We start from the raw sequence: 21,424 nt of genomic DNA on the forward strand, positions 1-21,424 counted from the left end.
TCATCGCCACTGTGGTGGAATTCTTGGGAGTTGGCAAAACTTACTTGCTCTATTATTTCACGTTCTTCAGCCGATAGATGAGATAGATCGGGCATCACTGACGGATCGTCCATAACGTGATAAACAGAATCAACGTGCTGAAAAATGAACAATACAAATTAAATAATCACAAATGGTAACTTTATATAATTCGAATCGATGTGAACGGCGCGGGCGAAGCAAGAAAACAAAAAAAAACACGACAACAATGAAAACAGAGACGTAGTTAGTTGGTGTCCAAGGGTTGAATGTCAAAAAGGGGCACGAAGAAAACAGGAAAGGAACAATAGGAGAGCAACGTCTTTTGTCACTGAACTCGGTTGCATTATCAACTTTTTGATGGAGCGACGAATATCTTGAAACAAAACAGAAGTTGAAGAAAAAAAATGAAAAGTAGAGAAAACAGAGAGTCTCCTGGATTAGAAACAATGAAAAATGACGCCTCTTCCGAAGAAGACGAAAAAGAAATGAAAGGAAGCACCCTATGATGGGGTGTGGTCAGTTTGCCGACAACGTTTTCAGTGAATACCGTGGGAAAATGGGGTAGGAAGAATCCGAAAATAGGCGCCCGTCGTTTCTCTCTATTCGCTATCAAGAACTTTTTTGCAGAGAAAGTGAAAGAGAAAAGCACTGAAAAGGAAAAGAAATAAGAAATGAGCGTAGGAGTTTGGTGGTACTAGTGGTGGGGGCTTTGGTGAGGAAGTGGCAAGAAGGGAGGGGAATAGAGGAAGAAAAAAGAAAGGAAAACTCTGGAAAGTGATGGATATGAAGGTTTTGTGAAGGTTTTCTTCTTCTTCACAAAAAAGGCCAACTACGAGGACGACAGGTAAAGGATTCATGCTGGTGTTTGGCTTGACAACATCTGGACAACGCCAGATGTTGAAGAGAGACAAAGGTAAATGTGAAATTCGAAATTCGATGCAAGATTAACGACTGTGTCGAGAAGAAACACATTAATTTTGAGACAATGAATTCATTTTTGTTTCCACAAGCTAGTATGAAATAAAAAAGACAAGGTCTAGAAAAGATAGGGACCCTCCTCATGCTACGTACGGAAAAAAAGGAGGAGGGGTAGAAAAAGAAAGAGAAAACCGGGAAGGAGTAGAAAAAAAAAGAAAAAGATGAAGAAAACAAGGCATGCGCGACAGGAGGAAAAACCAGCCGAATGCGATATAAGCAATGAATAAAACAAGGACATGGATAGCGAATAGTTCATGTTTTACTCAGAGCTCTTCTAATAAATAAATGGATGTGTGTAGATGGGAGTAGAAGGGAGGGGTTTAGGACTTGCGGACGACTGATGCGCAAACGCAAGGAAGGAGAAAGAAGGGGTGAGGAGCAACGTCCGCAAAACACAAAAATGCTCTACCCTTCTTTTCTTTCGCAACCAGTCTTTCCCTTTTTCCTTCCCAAGATGGCTCGGTCCGTTTGTGCCAAACGTTGACAATTAGCAACTCAGCGGGCAGCTTATCCAATATGCTCAAGATTGCCATGTTTTGTTCTTGCTTCGTTGGCGGGCTTCCACATACACATACACACAGACATACAAGCAGATACACGCGGCAAAGGCCTCAGCCTCAAATTGGATTATCTGTTCATGAATGCACAGAAAGAAGAAAAGTATAAAACGACAGGGGTAGAAGACGAAGGAGGTGGAGCACAGACGTTTGAAGTCGACGGCGACGACGGGACCACCCTTCAGTCAAGCAGCTCCGCCTATTCTGTGCCCTTTCGGTCACGTCCAGGATGCGAATGAGTCGAGTGGGCGGAGCATCCTCTCTCCTCCGATCTAGGGCAGTCACGGAAAAAAACGAAGAAGTGAGAGAGAGAGAAAGAAAAATAGAGTGGAAACACAGGAAGAGTGAAAAGTCCACGTTTAGTAGGTTGACTTCTGACTCACTTAAACACCTGCATATACATACACGATGCTCTCTAGACCACGCCTCTTTTTCTGGATTAGCAAGTCGTTGTATGTTAGGAAGTGAGAGGGGGATTGAACGAAGGAGAGTTTTCGGATTTTAAAGATTAGATTAACGATGAGAAAGGATAGAAAATGGGGGAAAATCCTTTTCGAATTATTTCATCTTGGTGGTGATTCAAGGATGTTAAATCCGAGAAGTGCAATAAGGAGGATTTGATATCTGAGAGATAAGGATCACTTTTTCAAAAGGGATGATGTTTGGAGAGAGTTCCTATCGATGAAGAGGCTTCTAATGATTTGTAGACGTACCTAGAGTATGACAAAGTTTATGATTGAGTATTGAAATTCGAAAAGTGAGAAAGTGTTTCTTATCGGACATTTTCTTAAAGTCTGAAATTCCAAACTATCTGAGAAATAGAGAAAGTTTGTGATCTAAAACATTTTCTTGTCTTGAATTCAACTAATTACTAACTCGGTTTTTCCTTCATCTCCCAATTACTACAAATGTATGTCCCAGTTATATCTCCTAGTTTCATAGACATTTCACGTGTTAGTGGTTTTCTCCCCTTCGTTGAAATAAATAAATAAATAAAGAAACTGATAAAGCTTTAGGATGAAATTCAAATAGTGAATTCCATACACAAAAATTTAAAAAAAGACGTATTCAGAATCAATAGTTTTCGAAACCAAAGTAGTTTTAAATGAATCCAATTCATATCTAAAGCAATGTTGAAGTCTATAATTATGTATTGAAATTCGAAAAGTGAGAAAGGGTTTCTTATTGCAAAAAAAAATTTGAAGACTGAAACTTCAAAATACCTGAGAAATGACAAAATTTGTAAGAAACTGATGAACTCACACGGTTCAATTCAAATTAAGAGTATGCAATTCCAGAAATGTTTGAGTACAATAAAATGGACCAGATTCACATTTTCTATCAAGTTACGCTATCATACAGTAATCCTACAAACGTTTAGGGCTTTCTTCTGACTCTTAACACAAATCAGCATCAAGACAACTAGATATGACTCTAATGAAAGGTGACAGGGACATTGCTCACATTTTTCTAGCAGGCTCTTGAAGTACGTCACTCGAGAAGATATTTTTGATTTTCAGATTCATGTTTGATCTCATGTTGGGTTTGACCTAGGTCATAGGGTCCTTCGATTTAAATTTTTTCTGATTTTGAAAATGACGTTCATGAACAGACATTATAAAGATAGTCAATTTTTTCAAAAAAAAATTTTTCAAAAAAAACATCTCTAAAACTACAGGTTTTACAGACAATATTGGAATTCAAAGAAGACTGAAGAGATGAATGCTTGATTTTGTGTCTTCCAAAATTGATAGATTTTGAAAATGACGTTCATGAACAGACATTATAAAGATAGTCAATTTTTTCAAAAAAAAATTTTTCAAAAAAAACATCTCTAAAACTACAGGTTTTACAGACAATATTGGAATTCAAAGAAGACTGAAGAGATGAATGCTTGATTTTGTGTCTTCCAAAATTGATAGTTCAGCTTTCTGACAGACTTTTAAAAAATTTTGATAGCAATTTCAATTGTCCTCATGTGAAATACCATGTTTCACTAATTTTCTGCTGCAAATAAATTTTGAATCAACTATTTAGTATCTCTAACCTAACATTCCTAGCTTAGAAATAAATGTATTTCAGATTAATCAAAGTCTCATTCTTGGAAAGCGGATAAGGGGAAAATTCTATCAAATCTAAATAGAAACTGAGTCTGAAAATTGGATATCAAACCGATACATGTAACAGGTGAAAAACAACAGTATCAATTTCTCTGAAAAAAAAGTAATAAGTGATATTTGTGTCAAAACCCGAAAACAATCAGAATAACATATTCAATCTAATCTGAGAAAAAGGCAGGTTACTAGTTCATGCTCACGCAACACTTCTGATTGGTTAGCTCAGCAAGCTAGATTCCAGATGGATGCACTAATAGTGGCAGGCGGTTCTTATCACTGGGACGATGTTAGAAAAAGTGTGAGAGACGAAATATGAGAGATAGAGAAGAAAATCCGCACGATCAGAAAAAGGAAGCTACACATGAAGACGTTTGAAGTAAAATTTGTAGAGAACTGGGAGAAAAATAGGGAGGATTCAAGATGGGCTTGACAGGTATACTCAAACTGATTGAAAACTTTTTATTCAGGTATGGAAAGCTTTTGAAGTCCTTACGTTGATTAACAAGAGAGCTAAAATCTAGTAAAAGGAGATTATAAACGTTAAGCCTACTGTAGAGGTCCGAAAAAAGTTCATCGGGTGCATTAGTTGATTGAAAATGAAAAAAAAACGAAGAGCGATAAAATGTGGTAATCAGCTAACTGGGTTTTTCTAAGACTACTCGATAGCCTAACTAATCTTTGCTAAGCACATGAAAAATGGTGAAACTACGACTTTATGATCTCAATTTTCTGGCGGTGAGGGAAAATTTAATTAGATATTTATAAAGATGCGGTCACAAAAAAATATCAACTAGATCTCTGCACTGTTTCTATCAGTCTATACTTTTTTTCTAAGTGTTATTTATGTTAAAAATAAAGAAATAATATTTTTTAACATGCAAACACAAATCAAGCTTTCTTTTTAATTATTAAGGGGTTTGCAAAAAACTATGAGATAAGCTACGATCTACAGAAAAAGCGTAACTTTCCCTGCTTTATTCATTGCTCAAGGTCTCTGCGGAGTGGATTTCGGAAAGTCGAGGTGAGGGAAGGCAAGAAACATTTGGCCAATAACTGACATCACTCAACTCTTGCGTCTGCAAACTTTCAAGCGGGCAGCAAAAAGGTTAGGAAGGACCCCAGAAAACGGGTCCCGTTGGAAAAAGAATATATGTCCATCTATGTGTATGGAATTTTTCAAAAAGAGACAAGAGAGCGGGTAGTTTTGTGTGAGGGGCAAGTAAAGCAGAGACAAAAAATATTGGTAAAAGGTTTCCCCCCTTGCCCGAGGAGGAGACGACAATCAGTGGTCCAAAAGGCGCGAGAGACCGAAGAAGGGTCGACCCAGTTTGAGTTAAAGGGTAGGTGCATTCTTGCAGAGAGAGATGAAGAGAGAGAATTCGAGTTGAGAGCAAAAAAAGTACAAGTGGGAATAGGAAAAGAGGTGGAAAAAATGGAGACAAACTACGTACATGCATTGGTACAACTGATTGCAAATTCATGATGCTTTTAGGGTTTGTGGAGTATTTTCGGATTTTTTTGTATCAATCAATTTTTGAGTATATTCTGAAAGTTTTGGTTGTGTATGCAACCCCGAAACGTGAGTAAAATTACAGTTCACAATGAATTAAAGTTGTTACAGTTAATTTGAATAAGAAAACCCTCGAATACTGTGACAATGAAACATCAGTCTCGTGAGTTGGAACGAGGGAAAGGCAGATTGCGAAATATCATGATTATCGTGAAAGGATCAAAACTGATTTGACACTAGGAAAAGTTATATTAAATTTATTGAATTCTATAATTCATTAGACTACGATACGATTTGGAGAAAAATTATCATTTAACGGTAGTTAAAAAGTATCTAAATAAGAACAGAAAAATCAGATTGACTGACATACTTTTTCTGAAAAACTGAAAAATTCGTCATGATTGAGTAGCATTTTTCAATTGTGCGATTTCATCAATAATCGAAATTGTCAAAAATTGATTTTCAAGGCTCTGTACAATAGAATGAAACTGCAGTAATATAGCAAATCAGCTGTGCTAAAATCTTAATTTTTCATTAATAGTCAATCAGGATACAGATTAACATAAAACACAAAGTTACATCAATAACAAAAAGTTACTTGACAGTATCGGTCCAGTTTTGAGATAGACAGACGAAAATTTAGCTACATTCAAAAGATCAAAATGCGATATCAAAAACATGAAATCCTTTGAATTCTGAATATTTTAAAGTTCAGTAAAAATGATACCCTCCTCTGAATACAAAAGTTGCACTTCTATCATTACGCTACATGGACCAATTTTCACTAGACTGCAAACGGGCACAAAGATGACCACGAGACAGGGATGACACAACACTCGGAGCAGCTAATAATGGGGTCATAAAATTCACGACACGCAAGCGTCTCATTCACCAAAAACCTATAATTACAGCTAGCCGTCCCGTTTTATTGTATGGGAGTGCCAGTGGTATATTGCTCATGTTAATCACATGTCTTGGAAGCTGTCATTAGTGTGACAGAGAAACATTTCTAATGATAGCTTTCAGCAGCGTCAAAAATGAATATCACAGATGCCCTATGACAAAAATAGAGAGGAAAAAATTGTCGGGAGAACTTGAGATACAAATAGTCGGATGACAACATATGAGGAGTAAAGAAGGGTGAAGGTTAAAGTGCACCGATGCATTGCACCAAATTTTTTTCTTCTTTTTTCGAGACAAGCGTTTTTGGCTCATTCGTGTTTGGTGTATACGGCACAAGGCACCCACCCTTCTTCTTTTTTCGCGTTTTTTTCCATTGCGTCGCGTTTCTTTTTTCCCACTTCTCACTCCCTTTCAATAACACGGAAAAACCCGCGCGGGACTAAACGGCACAGAAGATGTCGAAGAAGGAGTAGGAGCAAGCGCAGAAAAAAAGAAAAGAAGCTCATGCTCTCTGACGACGAGAGCTCATGCTCTCTGACGTGAGGTCTCATCGATTCTCAACAATCTTGTGGAGCACGACTACTTCTCTCCTCTCCTCGGCGCCGTTTTTTCTTCTTCTTTTCCTCTACTACTCCTCGAATTCCTCTATATTCAAGACGACGCAATGTCTCTTTTCTTACTCCCAGTAGAAAATGCCAACAAGAAAAAAAAAGGAGTATAAGCAGAGAATGGAAGTAGGAGTAAAGAAAAAATCTGTTAATTGAACTTCCTTGCGACACACGGTTTCAGTATTGTTTTTCTGGATGCTACTATTACTATTACCATCATCATTTTCAATTTAATTTTCATTAATTTTTGAAAACATTTACAAATACGTAATTTCTAAAATTACCTATGAAAAATCCTATCTCAATCATGTATGTTTCCAAAAAATTTGAAATATGATTTTTTTTACCTATGAATAAAGTATTTGCTCTAATAAAAGTTTACTCAAACCATCAACTTTGAGTTCAATTATTTTGTTTTTTGTGAAAAAATCAGAAATTTATCTTCTGATGAATTCTTTATCATAATATCATCAATATTTTATTAGTTAACAACTTTTTCATGATTGTCAAAGAAACCGAGATAATTGTACTCAAAGTTGGCGGTTTGTATGGGCTTCCATTGCAGAAAATAGATAAATTTTCATGTTTGAGCTTCTTGATTTTCAATGTGTTGAAAATGATTAAGTGTCACGTTAATTGTTTCAAGCTTTTTATTTATCAAACTGTTCGTATGGATCACTATTTTATTATCTCAAGGTGAGTTAAAATATTCATTAAAAGTTCCGGTCTCTTGATAATTTAGATTACACTATTTCAGAATACGGAAATTTATATCTTGCTTAATGGCAACATATATTATAAAAGTAAGTTTTACAAATCAAAATTGCTCCGGAGAATTTGTAACTTACTTTGAAAACTTCAAAACTTCAACTGCTCTTCTGATGATGCCAAAGTAGTTTACTTGCCGCGTTTGGTTCCAATACTCAGAATGGCTGCCTACGAAATAAGAAACCGCTCTCCCATCAAAGAAGTATGAGGCTTCTGATAAAAACCAATAAAAAATTAATAGCATCCACGGAGCCAATGAAAAAAAATGAGGGAAAAATAGACGACGACGATATGGGGGAGGAGGAGAAAAATCATAATGATGAGCCGTATTTTCAGTTTCAAGTTTCCTTTGGTGTCTTTTCTCTTCATTCATCTTCCACTCATCTCAACTATGCACGAGTAACGGATGAAAGGGATACTTAGAGGATCCAATTTTGCGCTCTCTTAAAAATGAAGGATGTTGTGTGTATGTCTCTTTTCAGTGTACTGAAAGCTCTCATGTCTTCCTATTCTTACTCTCGTAGGCAATTGGACATTTATTGAAAAGATATATTCAAAGGAGTGGAAAATGAATTATTGGAAAATATTGCTTACTCCTTCTTTTTTTCCAATTACCGAGCCATTGTCATTTTTGTTTTTTGATTCGCGATTCACGCTGTATCCGGAGCAAAAGAAATGGTAGCATCGAGTAGGAAAGATCAGAAAACAAGTAAGCTTCAGAATGAGAAGACATAGAAAAGGAGATTTTGAAAAAAAAACATGACGAAAACCTCTGAGGATCTACATACATGCTACATCATTTTTCTGCTGCTGCTGTCACTGCTGGTGCTGCTCTGCGCGTTCTGTTATCTGAGGGTGGCAATCAAGAAAGACGAGGACTTTTTTTCTTCCTTTCGCGCTCGTTCTCGTTCTCGTCACAAACACAAACACCCCGGGACCTTTTTTTTGATCAAACAAAAAATGCCTTGCATCTGATGTCACTGAAGCCTTTTTCTCTCTTTCGATATTTCCTCTTTTGGCCTTGCAAATACAAAATGTCACATCCCACAAAAAAATTTTTGAAATTCTGAAAATTGACATGATGAAAATGAGAAATGAAAGAGGAATTGGGGAGGAAGAAGAGTAAACTTTCATCCATGGAAAGCATCAAATTTCATCGTCATCATTTGTGTCAGCCACTACCCATAAACAATTTACAGTAGGATCACGAGGGACTGAAAAAATTGGATGTTCTGAGAAATATAGTATAAACGAAACTGTTATATATAAGTTAATTGATAAGGGGGCGGATCTGATTTCAGCGAGCATTAGCGGCAGCATTCACGTCTAATTCATCTTAAGGCTACTAATGTGAGTATTGATCGTCGGAAAGTTACGGTAAGCTTAACTGACAGCATGTTACATATCTATGTGGTTTCACCATCAAGAAAAATGCTTTTTAAATTTAAATTTTATTGAAATTAGGGCATGAAATCAATCGAATGATTATCTAGTAACGAAAATGATGGCTGGTGAAATTTGATTTCAGAGAAAAAAGTACGATTTGACAAAATCGTAAATTTTAGTAAAAGAATGCTCTAATAGAAGGCAATCCTATACGTGCACTTTAAGTTAATTAATCTCGGTTCCTCCGAGAAATATAAAAAGTTGTACACTTTGAGCTCAACTATCTTGGTTCCTTCAAAAGATATCAACATTTTGTCAATCAATAAAATGTTTTTCGTAAACATAACAAAATGTTATTAGTTGACAATTTTTTGATATTTTCCGAAGGAACCGAGATAACTGAGCACAAAATGCACGTAAAGGATGTGCTTCTATCAGAGCATTTACCATTTTTTCAAAACAAAAATCATTTTATTTTCTTGATTTTGCTCATAATTGTAAATCTATGGTAACCAAAACTGAAAATTGAATTCGAGAGGTTTCAGAAAAAAAATCGGGTGATTGAAAAATAAAGAACTTATCTTTTCTGGGCCTCTAACAACTTCTTCAAATTCAAATTTAAATATCTGCAAAAAAATCGTCGTATTTTCACAGAACTCCTTCGCTTCTATACACACTTCCCTTGAACAAAAATCAGTGAATTGTAGTTTTCATCCTGATAAGCGGCAGATTTTAGACAGATTTTGCTCTTGAAGATTTCCAGCGGATTTCATGTGTATTCGAAATCAAAATATTATTCAAACGTAGCTGTATAGTTTTGAAATCATTTAAAAAACTCAAAATCTGAGGAAAAATTTTTTTGAAACTCTTGGATTTGTGCAAAATACGCAAGTGTGTTTGAAACTCTCTACAAAATCCAATACACACAGAAAAAATCTGGAGTGCCGGAGATTCGAACATGAATGCTGGGAAATTAGGGTGACGCATTGAAAAAAATCGTCGGGTAGAGAGGATTGCTTCAAAATCTAATTTTCGGTCTTGAATGGATTACTGTAAAGGAAGAGGTTTCCGCTTTGAATTCTGCACGTTTTTCGTTCCATTTCGATTCGTTTCTCTCTCTCTCTCTCTGTCTCTCTCTCTCTCTCTCTCTCTCTCTCTCTCTCTCTCTCTCTCTCTCTCTTTTTGGGCTTCTGAATTACTGTAGTAAGTGCAATTTCTTTCAGATTCACCTTGTTCGATGGTTCATGACAATCATCGCCGGACTTCCGAACTCAATTTCATCTCCACTGACACGTACCCGAACACCCATCACAAACTCCAATAGTCCCTGAAATATGGTAGCAAACTTTTCATTCTTCTCCTAATTCAAATATTCTCAACTGTCTGCGCCTCTCTCTCTCTCTCTCTCTCTCTCTCTCTCTCTCTCTCTCTCTCTCTCTCTCTCTCGGGGCTAAACCGAATTAACACTTCTAACAATTTTCACACTTTGAATTCTTTGCTGGCAGTTTAAGTGTACTTGAACCTCTGCCATGACAAAAAGTTGCATTTGTTCCGAGAGGCGGCTAAAATGGTTAAATCGAAGTTAATAAAGCCATAAAAAAGCGAGGAATTTGTTCTTGTGTAGACCAATCAAGGTCGGTCAGACCACCTAGTTGAGTAACATAGACAGGTTATGACCGCGCGTTTGGAAGGAAGAGGTCGTTTTTTGTCTTCCCACCGTACCATCCCCTGACCAACTGCTGTGGTTTGCACGGACAGGGACCACACATCTCCCCGTTCTCTTCCTCCCTGTTTAATTAATCGATTCACCTCCCTCCCGTCTGCGCTTTTTTTTGCTGTCCGTATGTAAACGTGGCAAAGTCGAGCCCAGACAGCTACTCTGTTCTCTACGTTCCCCTCTTCTTCCACAAAGTGTGTCTATACGTCTGGTGTGTTCTTTTTCTTCCCGCATAAAATCCTCCCAAACGTTTGCCATTCAGTTACTTCGTCTGGAGTCTTCGTTTCGTATAAGTTCTTAGAAATTCTCGCTTTTTTATGTCGGTTGAAATTAACTCTATATATGAAAACTGAATGTAAGTGCATTTGACATTTCTATAAAGAGACAAAAAACTAGTTTTTTGAAATACCCAGTTTTCAACGTTATGAATATTCAGTTTCACGCTTTTCTGATCACCCAGAAGATTCAAAGTGCAATATTTCCCCGGAAAACTTCAAAATTGAGATGCCGCAAACTGCTTCCATTGTTTTCTTTTGGGCACTTCTCGGAAATAGAATTCAAAATAGCTCACTGACATTTTTGGGCTCATTGAGCTAGTACTTTTCTTGCGGCGCCGTCTTCCTTGTTCGCTCTTATTCTTTTTTATATTTGCAACTGTCATAAGCCTGTCAATATTGGAAGAACATGATTCATCGTGATATCATGTTAAAATGTTTGCCTCACAAGCAATTGTCTTCTATTTTCAGTCTTCGTGCCCTTTCCACTCGTCCCAAAAAAAAAAGCTTCATTTCCGCCAATGATCTCATTTTATCTTTTTTCGTGTCGGTAGGAAATCAGAATTGAGAAGCCACAAATTTATCTCCGTAGCTCACCTCACTTCCGTATTAGAATGCTAAAACATTCATGAGGAAGTTTTTCATGGAAATAATATTTTTGCATAACTCTTTTTTCTAATAATTTTGTATCAATCTCATATCGAAAAAAGTAATCAAAACAGAATACAACAAGAAAGAAAACTTGTTGAAGTATGTTCCAAAAAAAAAAATAAGAAAGACACCCCACCGGACAAATAGCATGTTTTCGAATGAGGTCTCAACGGGAGTGATGTCTTTTCATACTAAACTTTACGACGTAGTGCTTTTTTGCCTTGGGAATTACTTTTTTTTCACTACACGGTAGTTTTTTCATTGTTTGACATGTGGACACCAAGACAAAAATAAACAGTTCAGCTCAACAGTTCAATTGTTCAGGTTTTCCAACAAAATGCCATTCAAAATCAAAAATTTTTTTTTTGAAAAGTTTATTCGACCTGTAGCTTCCGTAGTTAGTTATTGTTTTTTAGTTGTTCTTCTTGATGGAAAAAGTAGTTTTCGATTTTAAAAGAATGACCAAATAATACCTTAAAACTATTTTCACTTCTCTGAAGGAAACGCGCCCTATCGAACTGATTTTTTTCTGCGAAAACAGAACATTTGGAATAAGACAATTTAAAATCAATATAACGATGTTTTTTAATGATTTCCTTTTTCGAAAATTGCATTTCACATTTTGAAAATATTTTTATTGTGTCTTACAAATTATTTGCCGCGGCTCGGGCTTTTCAAACAGCTGACTGGTGCGGCTTGGGCGCGATTTTTATCTATTTTCTACTGTTTCGTCGCTCCTCCTCTTTTTTTTTGATTTTTTTTCTTTCTCAAAAAGGTTAATTCAATTCATATATTGCTTTTTCGAGCTTTTCCAAAGTTTTGCAAACGATCATAATAAAAGAGACGCAACTACGCAACTACATGTATGAAAATGGTTACCAATTGAGTCACCATTTTTGTTTTTTTGGTTTAGAAAACCATTCATATTCCTTCTCTTGTTGTTTTACAAAATAAACCAATCATTGATGACGATCTTATCAATATATGACCATTTTTGTTTGCTCTAGCCGTGTCTTCCAACCACTTTTCCTCTCCCAACTAAAAGTATTATCAGTATAACAATCCCGTTTTTATTGCCCTCCTTACCATCACCTCTACCTTCAGAGTCTTCCTCCTACAGTGACGTTTTCCTGATATTTGATTCGGATTGACACGAAACAGACATCAAAGAAAAATGTATGGTTTCTCTAATTTGAAACTGAAGTGAAACCATGCATATTCCAATTATAGCCACATTCGAATAATAGGGCTTGACCGTTACGTAATACCGATCAAAAATCGAGAAGCAATGTGTTAACATCGCGTGTTATGAAGATGTACATCTTTTCTCGAATTGGCCAGTGGTGTGGAATGTTACAGATTACGTGGGCATACCAAGAGCCTATGAGATCAACTGATTATAAGGATTCGATGGGATAGTTGCTAGAAAAAAGTCTTTAACATTTACTTTTGTCAGTTTTATAGTTGCTTTGTGTCTACTTGTTAACTAGATAATTTTTGTGCAAAATACAAAAAAAAACGGAGAATGACACGTGTACATAACTGTTAAAACTCACCTGCCATTAGCCATTCATAAAATCTGACACCTAATGATCTGCGTATCTCTTCATTACTTGTTCTTCATGTGCCTTCTTTTCCATTTTCAGCCCTACAATCAACAGAAAGCAGTTTGAATGATAAGAGTAGTGCCCAGTCAATAATTCCTTTTCTTTACTTTTACTCGTACCTCAATTATTGAACTTCTGAACGTTCCTAAATTGATTTCTAGTTACAGATGCGCATACAACTACTTTTTCTGCTTCTCATCTTGGTGATATGTGCCTATACATACGATCCAGTGAAGGTGAACTATAAGGAGAAGGGTTTGGCTAATAAAGATAAACCATTGAAAGTGGTTCTGACAAAGGATGAAGAGTATGATGAGGATGTTCCGACTGTCAGTATCAGAGACTTGGAGAAAAAAGTTAAAAAAACGAAGAAGGTGGTAGAAGAAGATGAGGAAGAAGAGGATGAGGAGGAGGAAGAAGAAGAAGAACCAGCTCCAAAAAAGAAACCATCAAAAAAGAAGTCGAAAAAGGTGGATCCAAAGAAAGAAGCGCAAAAGAAAAAGAAGGTTAGTGACCTCAACGATTAATTCAGCTTGCTAATTCAACTTTTTGCATCTCTGTGTGCTTTATTGATACCCCCGTTTGTCTTTTTTTTACCTTTGTATGCCATGTTCAGATACCCGTAACAGATCTACCTGCTCCCGATTCTACCGCCGTTCCTAACATGACATCATTTGATATTCTCGAACTTACGAGAGAATTGAGAATTCAAAAATTGAGAGATATAATCAGCAATCCACCTGTCAGCATGATTGAAACGATGAGAAAGGTGACCGAAATGTGTCAATGACAACTTCGAACTCACACAACGATCATGTGTTTGTGCGTGTGTCTTTTACTAATCGCATGCGTTCTTGTTGTTGTTGCTGTTGTGTGCGTGTACGTGTCGAATGGACATTATAGGTCTCGGGCAGGAATTTATTGATGTTTCAGATAACAAAGGAAGTGCAAGAGGAAGAAGATGAGGAAGAGGAGGAAGAAGAGAACAGAACTTTAGAGGTAAACAAGTAACTTAACGAGTTTTTTTTTCGCAAAACATAAGGCTGTCTTTGTTTCATTAATCATTAATACTATGTGTTAGTATTGAAAAATTGCTATATTTCAAAATTTAGTTTTAACTCTAGGAAAAACATTAATTTGTCAGTACCCCTCCATTTGTCTGTATCCATAACAATTTTGAAGAATCCTGTTGTAAAAATCATACATATTGAAATGAACAGCGTGAAGAAAATTCTTACGTAACTGTGAAGACAGTTTCAAAAATTAAATGAAAATTTCATCAAAGTATACGCTTAAAGATTTTATTACTGTGAATGTGACCATTCCTCAGTTTCAGGAAATATTAAAAATCTAGAACACCAAAAACCCTGTGATAAAATAGCTCGTGACCTTCCACTTTCACCCAATATTCCTAGGTTCCTGTCAAAAAAATAAAAACTTTGTCAGTTAATTAAATGTGTATGATTATTCTAAAATTGTTCACATTCTTGATATTATGCAAAAGAGCAATAAAAATTGACTTGACACTGTATGGATCTTTCTATTACAGGTTTTACGGTAGTCGAAATTTTTAACACCATTGATCTTTAATATTCTCATATTACAGGCCTGCAACTTTGAAACCTCTGGAGACAATGAACTCTGCCACTGCGACATGGAAGAAATGAACTGCAATTCGGTAGAAATTCCTAAATTGAGATTCAAAATCATAATCCCTATTTGCAGATCATCATGGCTAATGAAAACCCACACCTTGACACAGCCAACCTTCTCATCATGAAAAAGGGCTTCGAACCGCACATTGCCAACTTTTCTAGAATGCGATCACTCGACTTCAAAAAGTGGGATTACTTGAATTATATGGCTGATAATGTTTTTTTTTCAGAAAAAAGTGATCCCTGGATTTGAAAAACATGTACAGAGATTTGACCTGTCTTTCAATCAAATTCGGTATATGGACAGTGATGTGTTCAAACCATTTACCAATTTGAGCAATCTCGATCTGTCTCACAACAACTTGCAAAGCATCAAGAAGTGAGTGTTTGTTTCCTCAAAAAAACGTAATAATTTTTCCAGAGCCGTTTTTGATAACATAAAAGACACTCTCCATCGTTTGGATATTGGTTACAATCGCATCAAATCACTTCCTGATGGTGTCTTTGAAGGACTTTCCAATTTGAAAACTCTGTTCCTAGATGGAAATCCAATCAAAGAGTGGAAGTGAGCACATGAGGTTTTACGCTTCGTAATGCATTTCCTAATTTCAGAAAAGAAATGTTCAAAGGACTTGACAATTTGGAGAAACTTAGTATGGACAACTGTAAACTCGAAAGTCTTCCAGCTGATCTTTTTGAACATCTACCGTAAGATTTGACTTGAGGAATTGGCAACAATGTTCGAGATTTCAGGAAATTGAATACATTGTCTCTTCGCGAAAACCCATTCGATGAGATTCCATCAGCAGTCGCTAACAAGAAATCTTTGAAGAATGTTGATATGAGGTTAGTCGATAAACAATTTTCTTTTTTTTTCAATAGTTGTTTCCAGTGCCACAAACCTCACTGAGATTCGTGATCATGCATTTGCCGGAGACTCAGATCTTGAGGAAATAAATCTGGAGCGAATGCCATACTTGAGTGCTGTCAGAGATTGTGGATTCTGTGAACTTTCGAAGCTCAAATTTCTCATGCTGAATGATAATCAGAAACTGATCGAACTCCATCCAAACGCTTTCGGATTCATTAAGTCTGATCCAGGACACAAGGCGGCCGCACTCACCACTTTGTATCTGGACAACTCAAATCTCAACTTCATCAGTGAGCACATGATTGACTATGACAATCTTCAATTGTTCAAAATTGGAAATAACCCTTGGAAATGTGACTGTGATACTCAATTTTTGCTGGAAGAGAAGTTCTCCTTCAAGCAAGACTCTGTCGCTCCAAAGTGATTATCCTAAAAATCTCTCCAGAATCTAAAAGGGAATTTTTTTTAGATGCGCTTCCCCAGCTGCTCTCCAAGACAAGTTCCTTGCCACTGTTCGTGCGTCGGATGCTTGCGATCGAGCACGATTCCTGGGAAGATCTGGACGGTAGGGTATTGTGTGACATTTTGTTTGCACGTAACTTGCATGTACTAACATCATAAACCTTTTTGCCAACCACTTTAGATTCAGTTCGGTGCTGGGATTGGCGCTTCTCGCTGGATTCCTCGCCATTGGAGGATACTACATGGTTTCGTCTGGAAAATTGGAGAAACTTGTCAGAAGGGTAAAATATTCGAAAGATTTTCAGAACAAGTTGTGCTGTTTTCAGGTGAGAAAGGAGCCAGAAGTGACATATACCAACTTGCAAAACGGAGGAGAAGACATTGGACTGGAAACTGACTTCCAGCCAAGACCAGCTGAAGTTTAATTGAACTTTTTAATTCACTGAAATGTATCCAACCGGTTATTCAATGACATGGCCATTCTAGTTAAAGCATTTTTCCGTAACCTGCTACTGTATTTTATGTATTTCACCTTTTTTTCTTCTTTCTTGTCTGTGATTTCTGTCATCATTTCTTTTCTTGTGAGTTTTTTTAAGCATCCAAGAATTTTGATATAATATATTTAATATTTTTCAAAATTGTACAAAGTTTGGATTAGTGTAAGAAGAAAGGTACTTGGGAAGAGCGGGGAAAAGCTAAGCTAATGACGTTATAAGATTATATTTTGAATGCAAATGAGCAGGAAGCGAATGAGTTTCAGTGGGTGTTAGTTGACAGCCAGGACAAATTCTGGAATTTGTGATCTTGACGAATCAAACTTTGAGGTTTTTGTTTACCTTCGAAAGAGATTTTTCCATCTCCATCAATGTCGGCTTCGTTGAAAAGCTGTTCGACTACCTGGCGGGGGAAAGAGGCTTGAAGAGACAGCTCACGGACAATTGAGAGCATTTCCATCTTTTCAATGAACCCATCCTTGTCCTGAAAACAATCAGGAGAATGTTTTCAATGCTTTTTTCTAATTTTCTACATTCCAGAATACCGTAGACACTCTAATAGAAAACCCTTGAACATCAAGTCCGCATATCTCATTTCTTGTAGTAGTTATGAAAAAGTGGTCAACTGAAGAAATATTCATCATAATATCAAATATTTTGTCAGTTTATCACTTTTCAATATCTCTCACAGAAACTCAAAAAAACTGGCTCAAAGTTGGAGGTCAGAGGTAGAGTTCTATTAGAGTATTTACGGTATTTGTTTCATACAAATTCAAAATGATCATCATACCTTATCAAACATATCAAATTGTTCGCGGAGCTGATCATAAGTGTATTGGTTCATGGAAGAGGTGCCGTTCATTAAATGGGCAAATTCGTCGAAAGTGATGACGCCGTTTTCTGAAATAAATAGGGACATGAACCTTTAAAGAACAAAAAATTTATGAATACAAAATGAGACTAGAGTATGAAAAAAAACTGACTTAGCATCCCCGTAAAATTCAGAGGACTTTATTCAATTTACATGTGAATTTTCGAGAGTATTTCGATTTTCGGTCCTTCCATCGGATCCAGAAATTAAAATGAAACTCACGATCATTGTCTCCGTGGTACATTATAAGACGCAACTCCAGCTTGGTTGGTCTTTGGCCGCACTTTTGCATGGCCTTCTCAAGCTCGTCGATTGTGATACGTCCGTCGTTGTTGGCATCGAAAAAGTTGAAGGCTCTTTTGTACTCTGAATTAGATTACGGCACTATAAAACAATCCAAAATGATGAGAATATGAACAAACCTTCGATTTTATTCTTGCAATTGCTAGCGGTGATTTGGGTCTGAAAATATTAACTGATTGTGAAACTCCTCAAAGTATGGGTCCCATGGATCACTGAACTCATCTCATAATCCCCAGAATCATCTCCTTCATCATTTGTTCCCTTAAATCTCATCATCCCCCGCTCCAATACATCTTTAGAATGTTCTCTCTCGAGACTAAAGTTTCCAAAGTATTCCCAGACAAGCGCCCATCTTTTTTTTTCTCATTCAAACCTTTTCGTTTGGAAAGAACATCAGATTATGTTCCGTGTTGTTTCCAACCGAACTCCCTCGAGAGAAATGCGTAAAAAATTGACAAATGCACCTTGCGAATGCTATTTATCACTTCCTTCTTCCTCTTTGCCTTGTAAAATGTTTTGTGGTAGGAATTCTAATTTTAATTCACATCTACGGGTGAATTATTTAGGAGACAAAAACATGGGGATAATTTGAAAAACATATGTTTCTCAATTTTATTTCCGGTTTCATCTTACGGAAAAACTAATAATTCATGCAATTATTTTTGTTTCACGCGTCTTCTGTAACATGACTAACATTAGATGAAAAATGTCAATGCGCCGGATGAATCGAAAAATGGTTTGAAATTCGATATGACTCCCAATTGAGAATTCAGGCTCTCACATTCGCCTTCTCCGTCGAATTGTATGAAATTGAGGACTACCACTTCAAGGAAATGAGTATTAAAAATTTGAGATCATATGTACAGATCAAAAAATTGAAACGTGATTTGGAGCACTACAAATAAATGATCGAAGAGAGCATGAAACCTTATAAAGGCCGAAAAACATCTCTAGACGTCAAAAACGTTCACAAACTTACAGGTTCCTTTTCTTTTGTGCTATTATTCTTCTTATGACTGTTTCTGGTTGACGAAGACGTCTGTTTAGCGCTTGATCTACTCGAATACATGCTTTGTGACATTTCAAGTCTCTGAAAGATAAAAAAGAACGTGAAGAGAAGGAATTAGAAAAAAATAGAGCAACGGGCAAGGAACATGGACAAGGTGAAAATGAGTTAAATTCTCTAGATGGCTCATGTGTCGACGAGGGCTCACTTACTGCTCCTGGAGCAGCGAAAAGTGGGATGCGCTTAGGCGTCTTCCATCTTTCCTATTTTTTCCTGTTCGACTTAGACGGCTGTTAGGTTTTCTTGTACATTTTTGATCGTGGTAAATGAGATAAGTCGGTTTTTTTTTCTGAAAAAGCATGCATTCGGAAGAGAAAAACACATTGGAGGCGCAAAACGCGATAGGGAAGGGAAATAGAGACTGAAAATAAATCTGAATGGCGGTAATGAAAACTGGCAGCACCGAAAAGCATTAGGAGACACACCAAAAAAATATTCTGTGGTGGATTTCCAAAACATACATCCAATTGGTGGAATTTGTTTGGAATGTCACAATGCCATGAGCCAAATGTAGTGCTTCCTGTTTTGAAAACTATTAGGCCGGAAAGTGAGTAGTTGTAAAATTATGCTATATCGCAAAAAAACAGAAACGAGGCAAAAATTGTCTGTCACAAAAAGAAAAAATATGAACCGCTCTGTTCATTTTTTCTTTCCGCTCAATTTCTGACGACTGGTATAAATATGGCTATGAGGCAAGTTGAAAAAAATAGCGGAAAGTGGTTTTAAATTACACGGCGTCAGTGACAGAGGCCCCACCGAGCCAAGTCTCCAACCGGGGGTGGGGCTCTGCTTCTAAATTTAAAAGCGCGAAAACGCTTTCAACCCGCTTCCTACTGATGAAGGGTGTTCTAGAGCACTCTCGACCAACACCACCCACACACGTCATCATGGCGTCATGTTCGGGACCAAATCAAATGGATTAAGGTAGTGTGGTACGGATCATATCCATTTGAATAGAGTGCCCGGGAGCGAAGTGTTCTCAATGAATGACAGATTACCTTAGAGTAGTCGACAGCAGCTTTTAGCGAATCCATTTCGAGAAGTTTGAGTTGAAGGAAGTGAAGACTGAACCAGGGGTCCTGAAAAAAATTTGTGTGAAAATAATCAATGAAAATAAAAAAGGAAGATTAAGAATATCGTCTAATTAAAAAAAGTGGGACCTGAAAATTTGAAAGGCGTAGGTTTTTTTGATCTACGAAAAAGTGCGGCAAAAACGTAATATTTTAGATTTTCTCCTCGTTCGAGCTACTTTCGCAATTAAGTTTGATTTTTTCGATGAAAAACAGATTCTAGAGATGCTAGCGATCATTTTCATACCAAGAAATCTAAATTTTGTCCAGAAAATACCACTAAATTCACAGAAATAAGTTTCGTTTATTACCGTAGTGTTTCCGGGGCAAGGCCTCGAAAATTGACCGGGAAGCCGCCCGCGAAATTTTCCAGGTCCCTCTTTTTTTTTCATTCTACAATAAAACATTTTATTAAAAAAACACTGAATGCGGTCTTTTTTCCCTAAGAAACGATTAAATTTCTTTTAAAAAAGAAATTAGGCGCAATTAAATTTTTGTTTTTGAGCGCAAATGGTATATTGTCATTTTGATTTGATTTGATTCACAGTCCGATTCGTTTCATAATTTTACCTACAGTACCTGTCAATAAAAAACATACAATTACTTATTTTTCAGTGGGTGTCAGATTTCCGATCACTTTGAAAATTTTGGACGGTGTAAAACAGATCTAGAGTGAAAACCTTGCATTCACAGGATTCTCTGAAATTTTTTAGTTTTTTCAGCTATTTGCCGATTTTTGACGGGGATGTCTTTCAGAAACCGACAAGTAGTTGAAAAAACTAAAATTTTTAAAAAATGACTGCAAAAAAAAGTCTGCAAAGTTTTCAACCTTGGTCTGTTTTACACCCTCCAAAACTTTCAGGGTGATCAGAAACTTGACATTTGAGATCCAAACTCATGAAGGTGATTAAAATGGCCGAAAATCAACTGAAAAACGCATTTTTGTATTATTGACCGGTACTGAAAAATGCGCCTATTTATCAAAATATCGCAGTATGAGCCGTTTCAAAAGAGTTGGACGAGCTGTCGGGCTGAGAATTACAGGGAATACATACCTAGCATACAACTTTGACTAAACTTATCTTGGTAACTCTAGGAGGTATCCAATCATTTTCTAGCTCAAAGTTGAGGTGTCAACTACTAGAGGATTATGGAATCGCACTTAAAAAACAACAAAAACTTCGGAAGACAGAAGACTTAAATAATGAGTCTTCTTTCTTATAAACGTTTTCATGAAAATTCCTGGAAAACTTTATTGCTCAGTAAATTACATATTTCACTATTACCTTTCTCAAAAAAAATGCCTTGCAAAAGACTATGTTTATACAGACAAATATTTTGTGCGGAAGGGGAGATGGAGCAAAATCCATTGCTACAGGAAACAGAAACTTCTACTTCCCGCCCGCCCATCGTAGCCTAATGAAAATTTGAAAATTAGATTTAGCACCAGAACGAAAAACCAACAAATTAACGTTGGTGGAGGCTTGTGACTAAACGCTTTCATTCATCTTAATTGATTCAGTCACTTCTTTGA

The 21,424-nt window shown here is 36.7% G+C and overlaps 5 protein-coding genes across 5 annotated transcripts; 1 reads left to right on the forward strand and 4 right to left on the reverse strand.

Moving 5' to 3' along the window:
- Positions 1–1,319: 1,319 nt before the first annotated feature.
- CBG27788 lies at positions 1,320–1,532 on the reverse strand (the record flags this gene model as incomplete). The annotated part of the gene is made up of 1 exon (XM_045239937.1): positions 1,320–1,532. The coding sequence occupies one exon, from the start codon at positions 1,530–1,532 to the stop codon at positions 1,320–1,322; it is 213 nt and encodes a 70-aa protein (XP_045099118.1).
- A 6,746-nt stretch (positions 1,533–8,278) lies between these two features.
- CBG27789 lies at positions 8,279–8,596 on the reverse strand (the record flags this gene model as incomplete). The annotated part of the gene is made up of 1 exon (XM_045239939.1): positions 8,279–8,596. The coding sequence occupies one exon, from the start codon at positions 8,594–8,596 to the stop codon at positions 8,279–8,281; it is 318 nt and encodes a 105-aa protein (XP_045099119.1).
- A 1,477-nt stretch (positions 8,597–10,073) lies between these two features.
- CBG11011 lies at positions 10,074–11,142 on the reverse strand (the record flags this gene model as incomplete). Its single annotated transcript, XM_002644969.1, has 2 exons — positions 10,074–10,175; positions 11,137–11,142. 2 exons carry the CDS (start codon positions 11,140–11,142, stop codon positions 10,074–10,076), a joined length of 108 nt encoding a protein of 35 aa, XP_002645015.1.
- A 2,123-nt stretch (positions 11,143–13,265) lies between these two features.
- Positions 13,266–16,511, forward strand: Cbr-lron-7 (the record flags this gene model as incomplete). Its single annotated transcript, XM_045239940.1, has 11 exons — positions 13,266–13,604; positions 13,715–13,867; positions 14,705–14,776; positions 15,020–15,132; positions 15,175–15,318; positions 15,366–15,461; positions 15,507–15,599; positions 15,646–16,044; positions 16,094–16,189; positions 16,268–16,367; positions 16,413–16,511. 11 exons carry the CDS (start codon positions 13,266–13,268, stop codon positions 16,509–16,511), a joined length of 1,704 nt encoding a protein of 567 aa, XP_045094431.1.
- Positions 16,512–16,852: 341 nt separating this feature from the next.
- CBG11013 lies at positions 16,853–19,854 on the reverse strand (the record flags this gene model as incomplete). Its single annotated transcript, XM_045239941.1, has 7 exons — positions 16,853–16,875; positions 16,923–17,064; positions 17,371–17,480; positions 17,674–17,817; positions 17,874–17,913; positions 18,734–18,844; positions 19,819–19,854. 7 exons carry the CDS (start codon positions 19,852–19,854, stop codon positions 16,853–16,855), a joined length of 606 nt encoding a protein of 201 aa, XP_045094432.1.
- Between the last annotated feature and the right edge of the window lie 1,570 nt (positions 19,855–21,424).

Source organism: Caenorhabditis briggsae (genome assembly GCF_000004555.2).
Source record: "Caenorhabditis briggsae complete genome, chrX, whole genome shotgun sequence".
Classification (NCBI taxonomy): domain Eukaryota; kingdom Metazoa; phylum Nematoda; class Chromadorea; order Rhabditida; family Rhabditidae; genus Caenorhabditis; species Caenorhabditis briggsae.